This window comes from Pseudopodoces humilis, chromosome 25, assembly GCF_049639895.1.
Source record: "Pseudopodoces humilis isolate 2021_Gansu_Grassland_sample_001 chromosome 25, ASM4963989v1, whole genome shotgun sequence".
Taxonomy (NCBI): domain Eukaryota; kingdom Metazoa; phylum Chordata; class Aves; order Passeriformes; family Paridae; genus Pseudopodoces; species Pseudopodoces humilis.
Window position 1 is genome coordinate 2,183,510 of NC_142224.1, and position 23,337 is coordinate 2,206,846.

General features: G+C 51.2%; 1 protein-coding gene across 1 annotated transcript; it reads right to left on the reverse strand.

The window, feature by feature from the left end:
- Positions 1-658: 658 nt before the first annotated feature.
- Positions 659-23,088, reverse strand: SNX19 (sorting nexin 19). The gene is made up of 11 exons (XM_005528500.3): positions 21,574-23,088; positions 21,118-21,256; positions 20,518-20,618; positions 20,250-20,369; positions 19,870-20,000; positions 18,583-18,679; positions 18,159-18,345; positions 15,967-16,096; positions 5,858-6,042; positions 5,054-5,141; positions 659-4,276 (listed from the first exon to the last, which is right to left on the reverse strand). Exons 1-11 carry the CDS (start codon positions 23,086-23,088, stop codon positions 4,156-4,158), a joined length of 2,814 nt encoding a protein of 937 aa, XP_005528557.2. The 3' UTR covers positions 659-4,155.
- Positions 23,089-23,337: the final 249 nt, after the last annotated feature.

A 23,337-nucleotide genomic window follows, 5' to 3' on the forward strand; every position in this document is an offset into this window, starting at 1 on the left:
ATGTTCGCTGGCTTGCAGGGAATGCATTTCATAGGGTGCATGGGCTCCTTCCACAGCACAGCTAATCCAGAAAAATACATGACCCAAGCATTCATTCTATCAGGTTTTTCTTCCTTCCTCTTATTTTTTTTTTTCCTTTGACATAATATTACAAATTTCATGTGGAATTCCTCATTTTCAGACATTCCCTATTTCCTGCCAGCTTACCAGCTTTCCCCCTCCAGCACTGAGAGCAAGGAAAGCTTCCTAAGCAGCGCTGCACAAGGGATGTGGAGATGGCTCTGCACAATCCCTGCTTCCAGAGGAGTCTTTCCCTGTTTGCCAGAAGAAAGGCAAATAATCCACATTGCTTCCCTGCTTTTAGACTCCCTGGAGAGCCTAAATCAAGGAGTTTGTGTCAGGGAGAAAGCAGCAAAGCTGATGGGGTGGGAAATTGCTCTGATTTAAAGACTTTGGTCTTTCCCATGTCTGAGCAGCCCCAGTGTGTGCCAGGAGGGAAAACCTGTCCCACACCCACTGCCCTGCTGCCCCAGCCAGGCATTTTGTGGCACCTGGGAGACAAATCCTCCCCTTCCCACTCACACCCAGCCTCTTCCCCACTTGTTCTTCTCTTCCTGAGGAAGAGACCAAAGGCAAATTTTAGACTCTGACAGAGAAGTAAAGTTTGAAATAAAGTATTATTGCACACAAGTACATGGGAGTGAAGGTTTGCTCCCCATTTAACAATGAAATGGGTTTTCCAGGCAGCACAATTCCACACAGACTCCAACAGCACCACAAATAGCTGATACAAAGGGTTGAGTACAGGAAATAGGACAGGGAGTCAGTGCATGGCAGGACTTTTTTCCCTTAAAAACACAGTTAAACAGTTATTTAGCTTAGAGTGACACCTTGGAGCTCTACACCACTGCACTCAGCCATACACAGGGCCAATCCCTGCTTCCAGGAAGCCTCCAGTCAAGGTGTGGGAAACTAAGGCAGTGGGAAAGGAAACACAAAATCAGCAAGTGGTGGGCTGGAGGCAGATCACACACAGCCAGAAGGACCTGGAGAGGGAGAGCTGAGCACCCACCTGAGGCAGGTACTGCTCTTTACCTAACGTGACACAAGGCTGCAACTCTTTATTGAGATCAAATCTGGCTGCTCTCACCACCTGCTCTTTAGAGAAGTGGCTGGAGCCTTCTGCAAATTCCTTCTACAAATTCCTGCAGAAAAAAGGAGCTTGCTGGGAATATGACACACTGTGTGAGCTTAAATTTTTTTGTTGACTTTATTTGTTTTACCAAAGCAGTTTTTCTAGTCTTAGTCCAATGGAAATAAACTTTCAGCCCACCTGAATGCAGAAGTTTGTATCTGCCACCATTGTGTTCAATTTAATCCCAAAATCACATTGAGGCAAAGAACTCACAGTAAAAGGAAAAGCTGAGCTTTTTATTGGATTTGTTTTACTCCTTAACAACACGATGCAGAGAGGGGTTATTTGCTCCTGGGCACTTCCCCTCAGCTCTAAGGCTGCACTACCATCTCCCAAGGAAAGAATGGGAATTTGAAGCCCAGCCAGTGAGAGCATGAGAAAGGGCTCAAACCCCTCATATCTGAGACAAGAAAGGGGATTCTGGAGAGTAAAACAACCAATTTGCAATTCAAACTCCTTAGTTCTGTTCCTAAATCCTCTCTGCCTTGAGAGTGCTCAGAAGTCAATCTCCTTTCCCTCTCTCTGTCCCAGCTCTTTGTACCTCAACACAGTGGCATGTTGCTGTTGGGGACAACCCCCAATCATCGCTGCAGCAGCCCAGCAAAGCACCAGCTCCCAAACTGGCAGTAATCACACATTGTTTTCACCTGGAGGACTGAATATTCAGTCATTTGCATCATTTCAGAGATGGGGGTTAAAAGCAGGGAGAATTTGGGCTTCCTGGCAATGGAGAAGTGTCAGCTCATCCTTCCAGTGCCACATCCAGCTTGTGCAGGGACTATTTTAGACTTTTGCCCTAACCTGGAGCTGGCAATGGATAATTTGCTCTCCATGATCCTCTTCAGCCAAGCCTCTTACTTTTTTTATTTATATATAACTTTTATATATTATCCTTAATCAATGACAGACCACAGTCCTGGTGCTCCAAAGCCACACAATTAATTAGGAAGCAACAGCAAACAAGAGCACCAGGAACATCTGGGAAGTCACCAAGTGTAACAGGGCTCTGCTGCATCATCTCTGGTTGATGGGGCCTTGTCCCCCTCCCGGGGTGGGAAATGGAAACAGGAGGAAAAAGGAGGGAAACAGGAGCCTGGCAGTGACAGACAAGGTGAAGCAGCTGCTCCAAGCAGATATTTAAGGATATATCTGAGTCCTGCTTCCCAGACTGCTGCTTGGCCATTTGGGATTATCCCAAAGCAATCTCTACCTCAGCCACTCTTAAATTACTTAGCAAACACCTCTTCTTCTCCAAGCAGGTGGCCAATCCTCCATTCCATCTCCAACCACTCCAACCATCTCCAAAGCCTCCCTGCAGAGAAATGGCTCCAAGAGTGATGCAGAATTGATTTTCTTCATGACATTGGATTCTGCCTGCTCTTGGGATGTCCTTACAGCTCCCTAAAAATCTATTTGCTTGTAGCAACATGATCCCTCCCTGTTATTTTCACACAGCAGAAGCACAGAGTAGCTCACACTGTTGTGTATCCATTATTGAGCAGCTCCTTTGGGAAGAGCAAAATAGGAATGTTGGAGTTAAAATGCCTTCTGTCCAAACACACCATGGAGCATCCAGCTCCAAGAAACTGCAGGCATGCAGAACCAACTCTTCCATGGTTGTGAGAGATGAACCCATCTGGTCCTGCAGCACAGACACTACATGTGATCCTGTGTGGTGTCTCCTTTGATCTGCAGAGAACACCTCCAGCAGCCACAGCCAGCACTGGTCAGCCCCTGTTTCTCCCAGAAAATACACCAAAGGTCACCAGACTGGTCTGCTGGTGCACTCTGAGTCCTCCTGCACTCACAGGAACCTGATTGCTGAGCAACATTAAATGCTCACAAAACCACTCAAGTCTTGGACAACTTGGAGAAGCAGCTCCAAATCCACGTTCCATGACCCGAGCAGCTTTCCAGAGCCCTGCTCGGAGCTGCTGCAGCAGCACTGCAAAGCAAAGCCCAGTGACACAGCCATGAACAGCAGGGCTCAGGCAGTGCTCACAGGCCCTTTGCTGGGGTCTAACCCACTGCCTGTCCATGACACACACCCAGGATTCCCCCTGGGCTCAGGGTACTCATTCCTCTTCCAGAGCTTCCTGAGCTGGAAGTAAATCATCCAGAGCTGATTTACTTGCTGTGTCCCACATGGGTCAGCTCCTTTTGTCCTGTGCCTTCCAGGTGACTGTCCTAGGGACTAAAAGGTGACTCAGAAAGCACAGTATAAGTGAATCCTGAAGTTCAGCCAAGCTACCACTCCTCCCTAGCCAGAGGAGAGTCTCTTTCCCAGGATCACAGCCTGCCTGCACCCTACTGTTCAGTGGAGAACTAGAGCAGTGGAGGGGAGAAGCAGCTGATCTGTGTCCCTAAGGCAGGGCAGCACCTCTGAGCCCTGCTCTCACCTCCAGGTATTTGGGCAGTTGGATGCTGAAGTTCAGGCCACATCTCCACACTCCATCCTTTCCCCATCTTCCTTCTGGTGCCGTGGGTGGTGCAGAGCAGGCACAGGGCAGGCTGCTCAGACAGCAGGGACAGCACTGCACCTCCCTTCACCTGCAGAAACATTCATCAGCAAGATCCCATCACACCAACTCTCTCAGTGCCAGGTGGACCACACTGCACAAAAGCAAATCTCCTGCCTTCTCTGCCTGTAGATGTTAGAGATGTTCAGAAGGGTGGAACAAGGCCCTTGGGGTTTGTGGATCCTTCTCCAACTGGTCAGGCTGGTTCATTCCAGGCTCTCCATCAGGTCAGCAATGGAACAGATGCTGCACAACATCTTCGACCCCTCACTCTGGGTTTGATCCACCACCCACCTGGAACAGAGAAGCCTGGAAGCAGCTCCATTTAGCACTGGCTGGAGAAATTCCTTACAAGAAGCTTCCAGGCACGTTCAATAAAGGCTGAAAATCCAATCCCTCCATGCCTGTGGCACTTCTCCACTGCTGGGGCACCAGCCCTGGTTAAAGTGCTGGGACACCTTTGTCCAGGCCACTGCAGGCACACGGTGTGGCAGCTGCAGCCTCAGGCTCCTTCAGAACCAAGAAATCCAGCAGAATGTCCAGGAGGCAGAACACCAGGTGCCTGGAATGGAGAAAAGACAAATCTCAGGCTGGTCAGGGTGTGGGAGGCAAAGCCCAGCACTAGGAAGGAGTGTTCCAGGGGAGAGAGAACAATACTGGGTCCCCAGGAGAAATGTTTGCAGAGGTGGTCCAGCCTTTTTTCACCTCCCCCAACCAATGAGTGTTGAAGCTGTTGAGCAGCACAGAAAACACAAATGCATCTTCTGGAGCAAAACATGTGTTTAACAGGATCACAGGATCATTGAAGACAGAAAAGAATGAGATCACTGAGTCCAACCTGTGCCCAATCCCCACCTTGTCAACCAGAGCAGAGCACTGAGTGCCATGTCCTGTTGTTCCCTGGACACCTCAGAAGATGGGGATTCCAACACCATCCCAGCCAGCCCTTTTCAATGTTTAACAACCTTTTCAGTGAGGAAATACCTCCTGATGTCCAGTCTGACCCTCATGTTCTGCTGTCCATCATCAAACCCTCATCTTCCAGACTCACAGCACTGGGAATAGACAGAAACACCCCCCACACAGACCTCCAGCTCCTCCAGAACCAAACTAAACCAGGATTTGTCTCACTTCCCTGACATCCACTAACTAAGCAGGCCAAACAACATAACTAACGTGACTGGCTCAATAATCTACAGCCACACTGAGGTCCTGGACACGCAGATGCTCCCCGATATTGCAAGTCTGGAATAATAAGCTGAATTTGATGCCAAGCAGCACTGGGAAACCCTGGGCACAGCTCTCAGACCCCACCAGGGTAAAGAACACAATCACATACCTGTTTATCACAGGCTGGCTCAGAGACTCCAGCACCAGGTTCCAGCTCATCCGACACTTACTGGTCCCAAGGATTTCTTGGATCACATCTGTAAGTGTGGGAAACAAAGCTTTAGAACTGCATATTTCCACAGGTCAGTCTTCTCCTGGTGGGTGCTGAATCAAAGCTTATGATGGTGCTCTGAGGCTGGGACAGGAGGGAGTGCCAGGAAAGCATTCCTGGCTAGAAGGGCACATACCAACAGTGCTTTTTCATTCTCAAAGGACAGTGAGGGCCCTTTACACTACATCAAGGAGTTAAAAGTTCAGACTGCACTCACATGGATTAGGCAGCAGCTGCTTTAATGCCAAAGGTCCCCGTGTCAAACTTCAAGAGAGGGAAATCCAGTGCAGCTGGGCTTGGGATTTCAGGCCAGTGGAAAAGGCACAGGCTTTGCATGGTGACATTCCTCACCACAGCACCCTCTGGCAGCAGGTGGGAGCAGAGCTGTCCTGAGCCCTGCCCTGGAGCAGAACTGTGAGCACTGAATCATGGCCTGGCTACACACGGGAGACACGCATCCCTTCCCTCCGAGCTGGGCTGCTTCCCAAATCCTTACACAAACTATCCAGAACTGCAAAACTCCGGGTTTTGCTTGCAGGAAACCATCAAACCTCAAGGGTCATGAAGGTTCCCCAGTGCCTTGGCATGAGCAGCCTCCATCTCTGCATTTAACCACATTTCCAGAGATCCCAGTGCACTGGAGTGCTCCCCAGCCACTTTCCCATCCCAAGGGCAGCTGACAAATCTCCAGAACACACTTACTGGGCAGGATCCCCATCAGGCTCTGCAGGGCCTGCTCTGCTGTTGCCTTCTTCTGCTCCTCTGTCCTGGGGGGTTTAGGCACTGCTGGTAAAACTCCTCCAGGCCAGATGGATTCCTGCAGCAACTGGAGGTACTGGACCCAGCGCTGGGTGCAGGTCAGGGTGACCATCTGCACTTCCAGCCACCTGCAGGAACAGGGAGAGAGAGAAAGGTCAGGAACAGTCTGGCTTGGAACCAAGTTGGGATATTTCCACCCATCAAGAGCCCTGGAGGGGTGAATCAGCTTCCTTGGGTTTGTTAACATGGAGTTTTCATGTCTGTACACCCAAGATTTTCACAAGTATTTATTAGCTGAGTTTTCCATGCACCAAAAATGGGCTATGTTTCTGGTGTTAGAGACAAATGGGAAAAGCAAAGGCCATGAAAAGCCTCATCACCCTGCTAATCACAGGAACCCAAGTGAATCGTTGGTCACTAAAGGAAGCCCAGCTCAGGGATACATCTGGCCCGAAGCTCCTAAGTTGTCTCCAAGCACATCTGAGTTAGAGCTGGAGGAACTGGTGTTTAACTACAGACAACCCTCAAGAAGGACTGGAAGGACATGAGCCCTGTTCTGGCAGCCTCTGCTCCTCTCATCAGTCCCTCTGCTACCAATACAGTCAAGGATGTCTTTCCTGGAGACTAAAACACACTGCAAGGATGACAAACCATGAATATCCTGCTGCCCAGTCCTGCTCCACCCATTGATGGCAAGCAGTGAAACAACAGAATCCCCAAATGGTTAGATTTTGGGACCTGAAAGCTCATCTCATTCCACCCTGGACAGGGACACCTTCTACTAGACCAGGTTGCTCCAAGCCCCATCCAATCTGGCCGTGGACACTTCCAAGGATGGGGCAGCCACAGCTTCTCCAGGTACCCTGTGCCAAGGTCTCCCCACCCTCACAGCCAAGAATTTTTTTGCTCCCATCCAAAATCCAACTGAAGTGCTGATGGTCCCTCCTGCTGGGGCAGGACTGTGCCCTTTCTACAGTAACCCCCTGCCAAATCCCCAAATCCCTGCTCCACAAAAGGGCTTGGAGGTGTTTGCAGCTGCACTGGGATGTTGTGTCCCCACCACTCAAGGGCTGGCCAGGCAGTTCCTGAACCAACCACACGGATGGACCCTCCTGCCCAGATGTGAAATCGCTTCCCATGTCACAGCACGAGCCACAGCCATCAGTCAGGACTTGCACTGCCTAAAATCTTTCCCCTCAGAGTCAGGAGAGGCCATGGATGAATCCCACAGGATGGTTCCTTGATTTAGCAGCGCTCGGGGTGCAGCACTGTTGGCCTCACTGGCGCGAGGCTCCGGAGCGAAGCTGGGAGTGTCGGCACGGCACCGGGGTAGGGAGAAGACTTGTGATTTGGCCAGTTCCTCAAGATTCCCAGAGGACAGGAGTCAGCCAGCAGGGCCAGGAGACCCATTCCTCTTGGCAGCTGGTGTTCATGCTTGCAATTCCGTCACCACTACGCCCCGGCAGCTCCGAGTACATCCAAGAGCCCTGCCAAGGCAAACTTTATTTAACCTGCGCTCTGCCAGACTGTCTGCATTCTTCCTGGGCGAGGCATTCGGGCCAAGGGTGTCCTTCCCCACAGCTGGGGAGTGGGGAATAGCAACACCCAAAGGTAAGCAGGGCAAAGGAAGCAGGCTGGCATCATGTGAGATGGGACTGCCTGGCTTTAGGCAGCAGGAAATGAGGTGCAAACAGCAGTTCTTGAGGGATGCACACCTGGGAAATGGCAGCTGGAAAGCAAAGGACATTTAAAATCCTGAAAAGGAGTCTCAGTGCAGTGGTAAGGGCTGGAATGTCTCAGAGCAAGGGACACAGGTGATGTTCCTGGTGCTCCCAGGACTGGCACTGGAAATGGGGAAGTGCATCCCTCACGCTCAGCATCGCCACAGACATGGAGTACAGACACTGCTACGAGGTAATGCCAGAGGTGCAAACCTTCCACCTGTCTTAGAGGACAGAATGTCACATCCCAGTCCTGCCTGGGAAAAGCCACATTGGAAATAAAATGGAAAGGGTTTTAATCTCCAGCCATCAGCAGATTTTAACACTCTGGATCATGGTAAACCCTCCAGCTATTCCCAACCAAATTAAAGTGTTAAACTGTGACTTCTCTAGGGGCAAGAGTTTTCATTAACACGGTTTTTCATTAACATGGTTTTTCATTAACATGTTTTCTTACACAACCTGCTCTCCTAGCTGAGAAAACATCTGACAAGGAACAGAACTTCAGAGACTTGGGGACAGAGCTGCAGAGTCACCCCTGCACCAAGGGGGATCACACTGAGCATTTACTCCAAACTCATCACAGCATCAGCCACTTTCCAGCCTTTAAAAGGTTGCAGAAAGCAAAGAACAAGCTTTTTTTGTAGGGACGTTCCTAAAATAGCAAAAAAATCAAGCTAATAGTGGACAAGAGAGAAAGCTGAACCTACAGAGGACAACACACGTTTCCAGACAGCTCAAGAGCAAGGTGAGAACTGACAAATGCTGGAAGGCCCCACACAAACAACCCCGTTTCCAGCTCGTGTACATCCCTGAAAACACCGGAATGAGGCAACAAGGCCCCTGAGTAACACCTCAGTGTGATCACACTGCACAGACTGTGAGCAGGCAAGTGCTTACAGGTCTGGATTGCCACAGTTGTGAAACACCATTGATGGATTTTCCTCCTTAGGCTGGCAGCTTTGGGAAGCAGAGGGCAGGATATGGGAATGGCTCCATGGGTCTTGCACAGCTCCTGAGAAGAAGCCAAGTTGCCCCAGTACACAGTGGTCAGACAGCTGGGGAAGGAGCATCCAAACCCACAAAGTTTACAAGGAAAAATCAAGGAACTAAACAGGAAGTGGGACAAGAAAAGGAGAAACCAAAGGCAGGTGCAAATGGAACACAGACTGAAGCTCAGAGTTCCCTTTTGCCAGTCTGTCTGTGTGTGGAGCCATTCCAAAGGCACTGGGAAGAGGAGAACTGTCAAGACTGGTCCATGTGGCTCTAAATCCACTCTGGGAGAACAGCTGAGGCTTCAAAAGAAAATCTCAGAACACAGTGACCTGTCATGAAGAGTTTTCCTCCCTCCTCTCAACCACAGTCAACAATCAACAACCATTTTGGGGAATCACATTCCATTCCAACACACACAGAGGCCACACCAGCAGCATTTAAACCATGAGGAGCAAAGTAATTCACAGTACCACAGAATATCCTGAATTGGAAGGGACCCACAAGCAAAGTCAAGTCCAGCTGCTGGCCCTGCACAGGACATCCCAAGAATGCCCCCTCAACTCCCACAGTTACAACTCAGAGAGAGCCACACCAACTTTATTGAAAATTCCTACCTGAGTAAAGCCCAGAAAATGGCAAATTGACCTTTCCATCATGCAGACTTGTAGCACCATGATTGAGATTAACACCTCAGGAACTCCAAATATCTGCTGGTTCAAAGCTGACCTTCACCAGCAGGTCACAGATGATTTTTTGTGCTATTAAAGGCCTTTGAGATTCATGTGCCACACTGAAAGCACACACACGCTGCTCCCAGGTAGAAATAAATCCACCAAGAAACATAAATAGACCTCTCTTATTTTTTTATTTATATTTTTGGATGGCTGATGAGTTACTATTTTCATTCTGCTATTTCATGAAGAAATAGCCTTAATTAGAAAGAAAAAATAAACCCATCACAGAACCATCTCCTTACACTTAGGCTGAGACCAGAAATAGATAAAGTGATCTCCTGGGCTCAGAATGCTCTGATAGTGCCCAATGCAAAGAGCCAGACTGCAAAGGCTACTGAGGCCTGGAAGATAATCTGGAGGGGCATAACTTGCCCATGCTGTAAGGGGCCTCTGTTTGAAATAGCTGCTAGTGGAGGAATGAAATGGCTGCTAAAGAAGAGCAAAATTAATGCCACGGTTTAAGCTGCAACTCCAAGGTCAGCTGATGGGGTCCATTATGATAAAAAGGCCCTGGGAATGAAAAACAATGCCTGGGGGGTGAAAACCTTGGCCTTCCTTGGGCTCCTAGGAAGAACAAGGGCTGCTAGGAGGGAGGGAAGGCAGCCTGAGGGTCAGGAACTCTCAATGGGCTTGGTTTTACCTGGCTGGATCCACTCACTTAGCTGGACTGTCCAGAGAGCTCAGCTCAGCAAGCAAAGCCTGGACAGGTTGGATTTGCTTAGTCTGGACATTAAAGATGTACTAAGAGATGTCAAACTCTCCAGACTTACAACTGCCAGAAGTGGGTAAAGCTCTGCTCTCCATCAAGGTGAGGATAAGAACTGAGATCACTTCAGCTAAGGACCAGTCAAGTTAAATATGCTGACTGTAATTGAAATCTGAAGCAACAGCAATTGTGATTTCCTCGAACCCAGGGGTTTTAAGGATTTAAATAAACACACTGAAGGCCAGGCTAGAAGACAACAGAGAGGAGAAAACCTCTCTGCTTTAGCTGTATAAATACAAACAGCTCTAAAATATACTAAACTAGCATGTCCAGCTCAACACTGACTGCTGCCCACCCCAAACATGGCCCCCTTTCCCTAAGGAATACAGTGTGGATATCCAGAAGCTCAAAAAAGGCCTGTGGGACCAACGTAGTGAAAAGGATTGAAGAAAAAAAGCAACATCTGGAAAGCAAGAGGCATTCAAGCATGACTCTGAAATTAAGAAAGTCTGGTGCTTAAATCACCAGACCATCCCTGCCTTACCAGTTCTTGTTCCCCAAATTCCTCCTCAGATAATTATAACATAAAGATAACAAGATTATCCTTAACTCAAGGGTTCAAGTGGAGCAACATTTCAGTGCTTTGACTGCAAAACCCTTCTGAGGAAACCCTGTGAAAATGAAGCAACAGCTGCAGTGGGCACAGCAAGAACTGAAAAACACAAATGGAGGGTTTTTGTCTTGAGGCTCAGCTTTCAGCACCTGTTACCTGAGCCTAAATTCACCTTCTCCACACTCCAGAAACACGTGCAGCACGCTCAGCTCAGCACCTTCAAATCAGCCTCACACTTGTCCCTGTGCTGAGGAAGGAAACAGGAAAGAAGAGGAAAAAAACCCTCCATAAATCAAAGAACACAAAGCATCCTGAGGCCTTTTAAACTTCTGCATAAAGTAAATTCTCCTTGAAATGTTCCTGCCCTGTGAACCTTTAGAGATGCAAATAACCTGTCCTGGACCTGGCTGGGGACATCCAGGGCAGAGGGATTTTCCTACCTGCTTGACCCAGGCAGAAGCTCTGGGAGATGTGCAGGACATCTTACAGTGGGGCAGAGAGGAAAAAAATACATCATTCTCTTCTGTAGGCAATCATTCATCCCTGCAGGGAGGAAACCACCCCTTGGTGCTGGGATTTCTGTGCCATTTTATGTGCTGCTCCCTCAAAACACACCTGCTGCAAGAAGCAATCATGGAAGCTCCCAGGACTCCAATGTCTTCACCCTGCAGTGAATTAACCAAATTGCTCTGGATTTTGCTTTTCCCAACCTAGATCTTCCTGTGATGCCTTGAGGCTCAGGAAAGGGGGGGAAAGGTACGTGATTAAAATAATCGTCCCCAAACCTCCTTGATTTTTCACAAAGCATCCTGGCTTTTGATAACATCTTTGAGTATTTATTGAGCCAATTAAGCTCCCAGTGGTGCCCCAGGGAGAGGCCAGGCTGTCTCAGCCAGGCCCTGCTTGGAACAATTGCTTCATTAGCCCACTTCAGAATCAAAATACATAAATCCACTATTAACCCCTCTAAAACCAGGGAAAACTAAAACCAACAGGGAGACATGACTTCCCCTCAAGCCTTTTCTTCTTTGTTCTATTTGAAATAGGAAGTTGTTGAGCTTTTTTAAATCCAGGAAGAAAGTTGGCATGGTTAACAGTTGAAACAGAATCAGAGTTAAAATAATGTTGCAATTATTATCAAAGCATGGAGTGCTGGCTTCATTCTAGTGGCTGTTTTTGGAAGAATGCTGCTTCTAGAAGAGGGAAAAAAATTTTGTTTGGGACAGAGATTCAAAGCCAGATCCAAAATTTCCAGGTGCTTGGAGACAACTGAATCGAGGCCCATTTCCAAGCTGATTTTATTTACTTTACATATACACACGAAGACACACAGAGTCCTGAAATCGCTTTTACTGACATACCACAGGCTGCAGTTCCTGCTGCTCCTCACGGCTACAACACAAACAGGCAAATCCAGAAATGAGGAGTAAGATGCCATGAGGTTGGTTCCCCTAATTCCCAACTCCCACACTGCTTTTAGGCTGGTTTTTAGGGACAGGGACTTTGCTGCCACATACCTGGGCCTGCCAGCACAGCCCCTCCGTGTGCAGCTGTAAAGGTCCTCATCAAACATGCCCAAATCCACTCCCCAAGCAACAAACCAGGGGAATGAGTGGCTTTAGATGCCCCAGCTGCATTGATAATTGCATTTCTGCCTGTTTTTTTCTGCCAGCAAAACTCAGAGGGGCTGCCTGAGGCTGGAGTGGTACCTGGCAGCCAGGAAGCCAAAGGAAGGTGGGAGCACCCTCAGCTGTCAGACACGGCCCCTCCATGGCCCCAGGGCTGGCAGAACTCCCTGCCCACGGGCACTGTGCTCCCAGCACTGCCAGCCCAGGGGTGCTTGGCTGCTCCAGCTTTACTCAGGGACACTGAAGAGGGTCAGGCACCACTCTTTGCTGGTGGCACTTTCCAGTCAAGAGGATCAAGGTGGCTGCCAAGGCTCTTTGCTGGCACAGAGATCAAAGAAAACCAAAGAGAAAATCAGAAGAACGCACCCAGCCAGCAGCTCTCTGAAGCTCCAGACCTTCTCGACTAACAAGTGCCTGTGACACTCAGCCTGACAGCAACACACCAGAAGAGCCCAACACCAAGGTAACAGCATGAACTTGCAAGAACCAGTTCTCAAAAGCATGATGGACACCTGCAGTCAGTCTCAAAGCATCCCTGGTTCTCCACCTACAGCTCACACCTGGAATATCACCTCCTCCAATCTTCCAGTTTTGCCAAGGGATGAGGAGACATGGACAAAGCCTGGAGGAACATGGGAATGACCCAAAGCAAACAGGAAGCCAAGCAGTGCTGAGCTCGTGGGTAAGGCAGGGATGATTTGCATTTATTTTAACTCATGCCCAGTGGAACAGGACACCAGCAAAGCTGCCTGAGTAGTTCCACATGCTCCTTTCAGGGACAGGCACTTCCTAGCCTGGCACAGACTCTGTGTCCCAGCCCTGCTCAGGTTCCAGGGCACAGACAGCTGGGCTGATTAGACACCTTCCCCCCACTCAGTGCTTGCTGGCCATGGCTTTCTGCTGTGCTGCATGAGAAAGAGCCAGGAGAAGCTTACAGACCAGGATCTGCCCTTGAATACTCCCGGGTCCACCCTTGGGATGCTGGCACTCTGCTGGGGCTCCCCTCTCTGGAAGGGGAAGCAGAGGTGGTGGCTGTCCCCCTGGCCCCAGCACTGTCCACAACTCTGCAGGGCACTGGCAGACCCCAGACCTGCGGCCACTGGGGACAACTCAGGGCAGGGTGTGGGGTCACAGCACGGCGTGGTTTGCATGTTTGCCGTGTATTTTTAACACTTCTTTGACTCACAAGGCTCTTAAAAGCACCCAGATTCTCCAAATGCTTCTTGGCTCTAACACCGAACACCGGAGCCCAGAATAGCCCCATGTCCCCCCCTCTGCCAACAGGTTCCTGCTGCAGACTCCCAGGGGAGGAGGAGATGATCCTTCCCAGCCCGCGGGAGGGAAGCGGAGCCGGACAGAGGCGGGAGCGGGGTTTGTTTACAGGCAGGGCCCCAGCACGCAGAGAGGCTGCTGGAAGCAATCCCCGGCCCCAGGGTCATTCCCACTCCCCTCCATCCGCCTCTCCCTTCAGCTCCAAAAAAGGATCACTCCCTGTTACATAATGGGATGAGCGCAGTGTGGATCCGGGCTTGCACACGCGGCCGCCCTTTACTCAACAATCCCTTTTTCGGTCATGGAGCCTTCCTCTCCCACTGCCATGGAACTGACGGATGGTGCCTGGCTCCAATATCCCAGCTGAGGAGAAGGGGGGAAGGAGGAGTGTGGTGGGATGCTCCTTGCAGAGAACAGGGAATGGAGCAGGTCGGGAGGCCCCACAATCAGTAACAGTGTGGTCACAGCACAGCACGACCAGCCCAAGGGAGAAAGTCCTCCAAGAAGAGGGGGACTGGCTCTTGGGAGAAGCTGGATCTCATTCTTGGTGTCAGTTTTGTCAGTTTGTGGTCATTTCTATCACTCTGCACCGAGTGTCTCATGCCAGAGCAGAACCAGCATCCTGAAGCTCAAGAAGGCAGCAGGAGCAGCACCTGCTCTCCAAATACAAGCTGGCAGAGGAGTATCCAGCAGCAGCCCCTACAGAACAGTGCCAGGACTGCTCCTCTTCATCCCCCACCACCTAACCCAGCACTGACAGGAACAGGGAAGGATCTAACCTCTTGAAGGGACAATGCCCACTCATACTTTGTGACCAGCAATGGTTGAAGACACTGCACAAATCCATCTGCTGTCCCATGTTTGTCTGCCTGTTCTCTGAGGCAGGAGCAACAATTCCTTGAACAGCAGATGCTCCCAGAAGAGTTTCTGGTACTTTCCCCACCTGTAGAGGGTCCCCAGACACAGTGCCAGCCAGAATGGCAGTGCCAGGTCTGGCCAAGCAGTGATCAAGTTGTAAATAATTAAATGGATGAGCAATGTCACCAAATCCAACAATCCTGTGTCCCTGGACAGGCAGCTCTGAGCTAGAGACCTTCTGGTCTGCTCAGGACAGCGGTGACCACCTGGGCCACGAATGAGTACAAGTCCCAGGGACAGGGTGAATGGAAAACAGCAGGAAGGCTCCCCATTCCCAGTTCTCCACTGTGGAGGTAACTAGAGGCAGCAGAAATGGGAGGAAAATGTTCCCTGCAGCAATCCAGGTGCAATGCCATTCTCCTGGCAATAGGTCAGTCCCCACCGTGCAGCTCTTTCCCCTGTCCCCTGGGATTCCTGACTGTCCCAGAACAAGAGCAGAGCCAGCCTCAACGTGTGGATTTCAGCACAGACAGAGGGTTTGTTCAAGAGGTTGTAGTTGCACCCTGAACTGATGGGGACACCAAGAAGTCCCAGGACTTCCCCATATCACCCCCAGGCAAAGCTCTGCCTGCAGCACATGTGGGTTCACTCTGACCTGTTCAAGTGGAGCAGCTACAAACACATTCCTCACTCTAATCCACCAGCACAACTCAGAGAGCTCCTCCACCTTCCAGAGCCAGGATGTGCTGTGTGTATCCCAGCTTCTCTAGTGGAAAATGCCAATGCCACGTGTGGCTGCTGCAGGCTCCCTGGGTGACCAGGACACAGCTTATTAGGAGGTGATGATGTGCCTATTGAAGCTCTCATAGCTCCATGCTTACACACCCGGATTGGGTTGCAGCTTGCTCCCAAGAGATCAGAGCCCATTCTGGAGAAGAGGGAGCAACCCCCACCTCCTGCCACACAGACCAAGACTGAAGGACAGCAGTCCCTGACCTCAAAGCACTCTGGCAATCTCTGCTGAGGGCAGCTTAAGTTACCAGCTCGGTTATAATGAGCTGCCCTGCACATTCTGACGCTGGCTTTGGATGCCTGTGGGAGAAGAAAGGGCACAGGAGTGGGAAAAGCACTGCTTCAAGACTCTCCCAAGCCCTTCAGGGAAGGCTTTCCTTGTACTCTAAAAAACCACATCCTCAGCTAGTGATAGTCACCAACTTACACCAAAAAACAGGAATTCTCTGTTTGTGTGTCTTGGCCTTGAGCCTTACCACCCAGAGGCACTGGCCCCAGGAAAGCTTGGCAAGTCCATCCCAGCTGGAAAGGCAGCCTGTCCCTACTCTGTGTCCCTGCCCCAGGCACAGGCTGAGCAGAGGGGTGCAGCAGTGAGAGCAGAGACCACAGTCTTACAGTTTTACAGAACCTTGCTGGCTGATGCACACACAGCATTTATCTGTAGTCAGGCATGAGTTCCACTTCCAACTGTGAGTCCAAAGGGAGCAGCCAGGTTGGTGACTTTGGCCTTACCTTTGAACCAGGGTCCCAAAGAGCAGGTTGAAGACCTTCTGGATGTTCTCTGTGCACAGCCAGCTCCAGTGATCCACCAGCACCAGACGAAGCACGTCCAGGGCCAGGTCAGCCAAAGCTGTCTCAGAATCTGCCAGGAGGAAGAGGAGGGGCAGAAGAAGAAGCCACCTCAGGGCAAATCTGGTGAAAAGCATCATCCCAAACTCATTCTTTTCTCCCCAGCATGGCCCTTCGTGCACACACAGATGACCTGCTGCAGCCCAGGCAGCCTGGGACCCTGCCCTCCCCACTCTGATTTCCCAGTCTCCCACCAAGGGCTGCACCAAAGGCTCAGCTCCTTCTCCATTGACCAGCAGGATTATCAAATCTCAGTCCGTGCACAGGGATGGCCATGTGCCCAAAACAGGTGACAAAGCAGGTGGTGACTGTAGCCTGGAAGAGGTGCACTGCTGAGGACTGATTATCCTGGTCTTCCCCATTCCTTTCCCTTCTTCCAACAGTTTTCCAGGCTCTGTTGGTGGCTGTGGGCTGCCATCGTGTGGCAGATCCCAGTCTTGGCAGGAAGGGGGATGAACCACATCTGGATAACCCAGATTTACCAGTTAAAGCACAAACCCACACACCCAAATATCCCTACTGTCACAGACCTGGGACACCAAACCTCCCTCTGATCCTCAGGAGGATGTCAGAGCCTTCAGCAAAAACAGTTTCTACTTGCTAAGGAATTACTTTCATGCTGTTTGGCCCTGAGGTGTTGTGCTGGACAAGCTCCTTGATGTGCCACAAAGCTGCCCCAGCCCCTCCCAGGCCACCAGCCTGACCTGGGGCTGCTGCCTCGGCTCTGTTGTCCAGGTGAGATCCTGTGCAGCAGCTTTCCCTGATTTGGCTCTCCTCATGCCTCATCTTCCAACCTCTCTGTCTACTGGGATAATTTACACTCACAATTTACTACTGGAAAGGGAAGAGGGATTCTGACCCCACACCTCTCCTTTCCTCCTCTTCCTAAAAGCTGGACTAATTAATTCCAGGATTTCACTTGGAAAAGACAGGGCACTTGGCACCTCTTGCTCTGGGCCATGCGTAAGTTACTCCTCATTTGCTTTGCCAGCTGAGACTTGACTTTCCAGTGCAGTCTGGAGCAGGCTGTTCAGCTTCCCCATAACCTCACACAGGGAGCATCATCAGCAATCTATTTATTCCCACAGCATCCAAATCCTCTTCCTCAGAGAGCTGCTGGCCAACCACTTCCCAGAAGTCACTCCATGAGCAGATAGGGACATGGGTTTGCCTTTTTATCCAGACGTTTGTTCCCCTCACCCTGCCAGCCCAGCCTGAAGCATCCCAGACCTGCAAGCATTTGAGATCATGGACATTCCATTTCCCTCAGAGTTCAGCTAACTTGGCCTGCTCTGTGCAGAACCCTGGCCTCCAACTCCACTCCTGTTTCCCCAAAACCACGGCATGTGTCCCAAGATTACAGGCAAAGCTGGTAGCACAGGCTGGGTTTCAGAACACCAGGCCTATCCCGTCACAAACACGTGCTTTCAGTCAGAGCTTGCCAAACTTGAACCACTGGAGAGAAATTTTTGGGAAGTTCCAGCTGATACAGCTCAGCTATTCCAAGAAAAAGATTAGAGAACATATTTTTGCATGTGTTCAGGATAATCTGGTAAGTGTTCTGGGGCAGCCCTGTGCTTCAGAGGGTTCTAGAATCTGAAATGGAACATCATTCCTTAAACTGAGATTACATTTGTGCTACTCCCATCAAATCTATCTAAACTTAATCTTAAAAGGTGCCTTCATAGTGTAGGGACATATCATGGCTAACTGGAAATGACAAGGAAACTGTAATTTGGCCAATTTTTAGTTTGTAAGAGCTTGATTTTAGGACATTTCCAGTTTAAGAAACATGTCCTTAAGAAACTTCCTTGTGCAGTGACTGTGCTGAGCACACCAAGGTGAAGATCTGCAGTGACACAACTGAGCCAAAACCCAATTTGCTCACACCAGCAACAACACCCAAAGCAATCACCAAAGAGCACTGGAAAACCTCATTAGCTTTCCCTTCAATCAAGATGCAACAGGCAGGAAAGCAGGTCCTAAAGACTTTTCAAGCTGAACCTGCAGATGTTGGAGCTGCTGTAGTACCAAGGGAGAGAAATTCAAGCACTAACAGAGGGGGCTGAGCTCACCAGAGTCAGTGTCCACATGTGCTCCCTGCTCTGCTGTGCTCAGCCCATCCATTTCTTCCTGCACAGAGATTTCCTTGGCTTCTCTGCCTCCCTCGCCTTCAGGAGCTTTGCTGGGGGCTGCTTCCAGCAGCTTCTCCTGCTTCTGGATGAAGGATTCCATAGCAGCCAGTGACAGGCTGCCAGAGACCTACAAAAGCATGTTAGTGTCACAGAGCCTGGGGTCTGCAATGCCCAGACAACCTCCCACCTCCTGCCTTGCACCCAGGTGCAGCCAACAGCACAGCCAGGGCTGCTTATTGTCCTTCTGCAAAGAGCTGGCATGTGGCAACAAGGCTGCAGCAGCCACAAGCCTGATGGATGTTGATTATTCCCAAACAGAGCAGTGATTGGGATTGTGAAAGGATCACAAAGGATCTGAACTTACAGCGCTGCCCTCCCTGATGGAGTACACGATCCTGTCGTGAGCTTCACTCACACTCAGCACTGGAGTGATTTTACTAGATGAGAACCTCAGCCTGGACCTGAAAAGCAGAGCCATGGCACAGTCAGTTTTCTCTGCAGGCTGAGTCATGACTCTTCCAGCCTCAGCCAAGCTCCACAACCTGCTACTGCTGTCCACATCCAAGCTAAGAAATCTGATTAGACCTGAAGTGGTTCAAAAAAAGCACCTGCCTCCAGGATAACTAAGAGATGGCAGTGAAACCACACAATTAAAACACTTTTCCCCATGTATACCTGAGCTGAGCCAAGGTTTTCCAGCATTCCACAGGGAGGGGTTACACAGAAGCTGACAGGGAGATGTAGGCAGATGTCAGCAAGGTGTGAGCAGTGCAGCACACACAGGGAAGTGTTCAGAAAAGCCTCTGAGATGAAACACACTCAGCAGGATTGTGAAATCCAATTATAAACACTCACAAGAAGAAGGATACGAGAGGACACTGGGATTTTGGGACAAATTGTAAAATAGCCTGTTTATCATTAAGGAATGTCCTTTTCAGCCAAGATGGTTCCAAACTTGTCTTTTTTGAGTTTGTCTTTTTGTCCAAAGCAGCTTTTTCCAGCAAAACATCACTTTTTGGAAAGAAAAAGCCATACTTGTGCAGGAATCTTCCCTTCCTTGGTGAGGGAAGAATCACTGATGAGACAATCACAATGAGGCTGGGCACTGACAGCAGCACCAACATTTGGTGAGGAACATACATGAAATTAGATTAAATATTATAATTAAAATAAATATAAATATATTATACATATAATAAATATAAATCAATATAACTATAATAAATATCTATTTAAATGTTTCCTGGGCAAGGCCACTGTGTGGAACACATGGGAGAGGCAGAAGGGAACTTTTCAGGTAGATAATTTACAGCTCTATTCTGCAATCACTCCTTGCATACATAAGCAATGCATATTTTAAGGTTAAAAAGCAATTCCTTAGGAGCATTAGTGTCTCTGCTGGCAAATGGCTGCACCTCAGAGCTCCCTTAGGAAGAAACCCACCCTCTGTGGAAACCTGAGCATTCCTGGGAAACCCTTTAGATAAAATGGAGCTCAAATAGCCGAGTTCAGCAGGGGAAGGAGAAAGTAATTCAGCTAGAGCATGACAGAATTTACTACCCAACACATAAGGCATCAAGTAAGTTCTTCCCCACCATGAGCTGAGTTTATGCATGAATTCCTTGTTCTGCAAAGCTGAGGCAGCCCTTACTTGGTCGCTTTCTTCCCGTCTGTCTGGGATTTCCCATCCACTTCAGACTCACTCAGATCCTCCGTGGGGCTCTGGGGTTCTGACCTGGGGAACGCCGTCTTCAAGGTGTCCACAATGGCATTGACAACAATCTGCAAAGCCAGCACTGCCTTTAATTACTGGACTGATCCTTGTTACTTGAATACATTAGGAGTTTTGAGACTTGCACTGGATTTTCTATTAAATAGGTTCTTTAAATGAGCTCTGACCTTCTGTAGCTTTATGGGTTTCTGGGCAGCTACAAAGAAAGGGGTTTGGCTCCTAGGAGACACTGAAGCCTAGGAAGCATCTCTGGGGGAAGCTGGAAAGGGCTCAGGTAAGCAGCTCCCCACTTTTCCTACCTTGTCTATCCTGGAGACAACAAAGGGCTTCTTGACGAAGGCGATCCTGGCGTCGGTGTTGAGGGCCAGGAATTCCTGCACCTCCTCACTGTTTGCAATCTCAGGGACCGCACACAATTGCTGCAAGGACAGATGGAGATTTAGATCATTTCAGAGTCGAGCTCCCAACCTGATCATGTCATGTGGAAGAGACATGGTGTGCTCCACTGCCTCCACAAAGCTGTCCTGAGCTCTGCTTTTAGCTCACAGGGGCACACAGACATCTCACCTTCAGGAAAGATTCCAGCAGACTTTTCCTGGCTTCCACTTTATCGCTGTCCATGTTTCCAAATGGCAGATCAGGGAATAGCTTCTTTGGGCCTTTGATGTCTACAAAGGAAACAAACCCACTGGCAAGGTTGAGAAAACAGCAAAATTACAGTAACCTTAACTGAAAAGATTTTAGGTTTTAAAATCTCAACATTTTCAAGATTAAAAATTTAAATTTTCAAATCTAAATAGAGATTTTAGTCTTTATTAAAACCTTAATGCTCTAATGATTAAGGCTATCCCCACACCACACACTGCCTGGCATCAGCCCAAGGTAACACACAGACACCAGTGTTTCTATCCAGAGTTATGGAGCAAAACTACAAAGCCAACTGTCATGGAATGGGAAGAGGAATTTTTTGAAACACTGGAATTTGCTTCCAGAAGAAATAAATCATTCCTCCAGCCAGCTCTGCACAGAACAATGGAGGATGTGGGCAGGAGACACAGCCCAGCATCCAGAGCTGCATTAGCAGGGCAGGAAACCCTCGGAGCAGAGGACCAGGGAATGAGACAAGAGGGAGAAGGATTTTCTTGGACAGCTACTGCAGGCACTGACTTTTCAGGAACTTGCGGAGCTCCGGCTTCTCCTCCAGCCTGGTCTGGAGGTTGAGGAACTCGCGGTAGCGGCGGTTCACGGTGTGGTAAGCCACCTGCTGCAGGCTGCCTGCGGCCTCACTCTCCAGGGCTGTCTCATACTGAGGAGGAAAGCAAAGGCATCATCCTGACATGTCCTAAAACAATCCCACTCCCTGCTGGGCCCTCAATCCCCAGTCCCCGCCAAGCAATTCCTCAGCCAACCCTTCCTTCAAGACGAAGGAACCAATCATGATGGAGCAAAAGCAGGGAAAGATTCAACCAGCCCCACAGGACCCTACAGGAATCCCTATGCCAAACAGCCACGGCGCCCGGTATTTCCCCTCTACCAGACAAAATTTATTGTGGAGACACACACAGAGCAAATCCTCAGCTCCAAACAGCAGCCCAGGTGGCAGCAGGGATGTGGGACCCTTACCTTGACGGTGTACAGGGTGTAGGGGTGGAAGCCGGTCCCGCTGTGCTCCCGGGCTGTGATGGTCCCGGTTATCCGCAGGTTCTGGATGACGACCGGCCCGTCGGGGCTGCTCAGGGGCTCGAAGCTGAAGGTGCTCATGGAAGCTGTCGGGGAGGATGAGAGCAGGGGCAGGCTCTGCCCGGGCTCTGGGGGAAACTGTGCTGGGCCCTCTGCTGCCCCCAGATCTCTCCCCAGGCTGGAGGGTCTTTGTGAGGAGAACCTCCTGGGAACAGCTGGGCTTTCCTCCTCCTTCTCAAGAGCTGGCTCGATCTGGATGTCAGGGCAGGAGCTCAAAGCAGACGTGGGAAGCAGGCCAACATCCGAGCTGGGGCCAGGGCCCTGGTCCAGGTCCCCCGTGCCATCTTCTGAGGCAGGTGGTCCCTCTGGTACAGAGGGGTCCTGGGGGGGTTCATCAAGGAGCTCTCCAGCAGGGGAGGGAGCCAGCAGCTCCGTGTCCTGGCCCACGTCAGGAGCAGGGGATTCCAGCTCCAAACCCTCACAGGGGAAGAGCGATCCCAGGGCTTGGGGGCACAGGAAGGGTTCCTCTGCATGGCATGACCTGCTCACCTCCTCTCCAGCAGCCCCTGCCTCTCTCCTGAGCCCCTCCACAACCCTCGGGGACGGGGGAAACCCGGCGGGAGCTGCGTCCGTCTGCGCCGGGAAAGGCAAGGAGTCGGGCCCCCGGGGTGCAGGGTGGGGCTTCCCACCCCGGGGCTTCTTGGAAAACGCCCCAATGAGCAGCAGGTTGATCCAGTCGGGATCAGACATCTTCCTGATGGCCGGCAGCAGCACATTGCAGGCCACCAGCTCCACCACAACAAAACGTCCTGTCCGTGTTTCCAGGTGCGGCCACGGCACCAGCGCCCGCAGCAGCGTGTCCACAGCGGCCCGGGCACAGCCCACCTCGGCTGCGGGGCTCAGCAGAGCGGGGTGCGGCCCTGCCAGCCGGCTGTACTCCCTCCACAGCGTCCGGCCGCCCTTGGGGTCGGCCCTCAGGGCATCCCGTGCCCGCAGGAAGCTCTGCAGGTGCTGCCCGCAGAGCAGGAGCAGGCGGCGGGCCAGGGCTCGCCGGTCCACCCGCCTCATCCGCCGCCTCAGCTCCGCCGCCAGCCCCAGCATGGCCCGCTCCACCTCGGCCTCGAAGGCCGGCTCTCTGCTCACCGTGCGGTACCAGGAGGCCACGAAATCCCGCACCACCTTACGGACGGTGCTGGCGATCTCCTTCTCCAGCCGGCCCTCGTCCGCAGGGCTGCAGGCCGGGGCGCGCAGGGGGCTCACGAAGCGCTCCAGCCGCAGCCGGCGGCCGCGGGGACCCAGGGCCGGGGGGCCCAGCCAGGCCCCGAGCACGGCCAGCGCCCCGCACAGCAGCCCCAGCGCCCGCAGGTCCAGCAGCAGCTGCAGGGCCAGCAGCCAGCCCAGCGCGACCAGCAGGGCCAGCAGCGGCCGGCGGGACCCCGCGGGGCCCTGGGCCGGCATGGCGGGGCGGGCACGGGGAGCTGTCACAGCCGGGATGGCTGGGCAGGGGCCGGCAGGGCCCGCACCAGGCTCCAGGGACCGGCAGGACCCCCCACACTGGGCTGTCTGAGCGGGGATCGGGGGCTCCACCACCCCGAAACCTCAGCGGGCAATGGGGCTCACAGAGCCCAGCACATCCGGACCCCTCACCAGGCCCTGGGTGGGTCAGAACCCCCGGAGCGGGACCCTTACCGGACAGCGGGGCTCACA

Coding starts and splice junctions, on each gene's coding strand:
- SNX19 (XM_005528500.3), bottom strand. CDS start 23,088: ATGCCGGCCCAGGGCCCCGCGGGGTCCCGCCGGCCGCTGCTGGCCCTG. Junction 16,097..18,158: donor ACATGTGGACACTGACTCTG/GTGAGCTCAGCC, acceptor TCCTCCTGGCAG/ATTCTGAGACAGCTTTGGCT. Junction 4,277..5,053: donor AGCCAGCCTGTGATAAACAG/GTATGTGATTGT, acceptor TCTCCATTCCAG/GCACCTGGTGTTCTGCCTCC.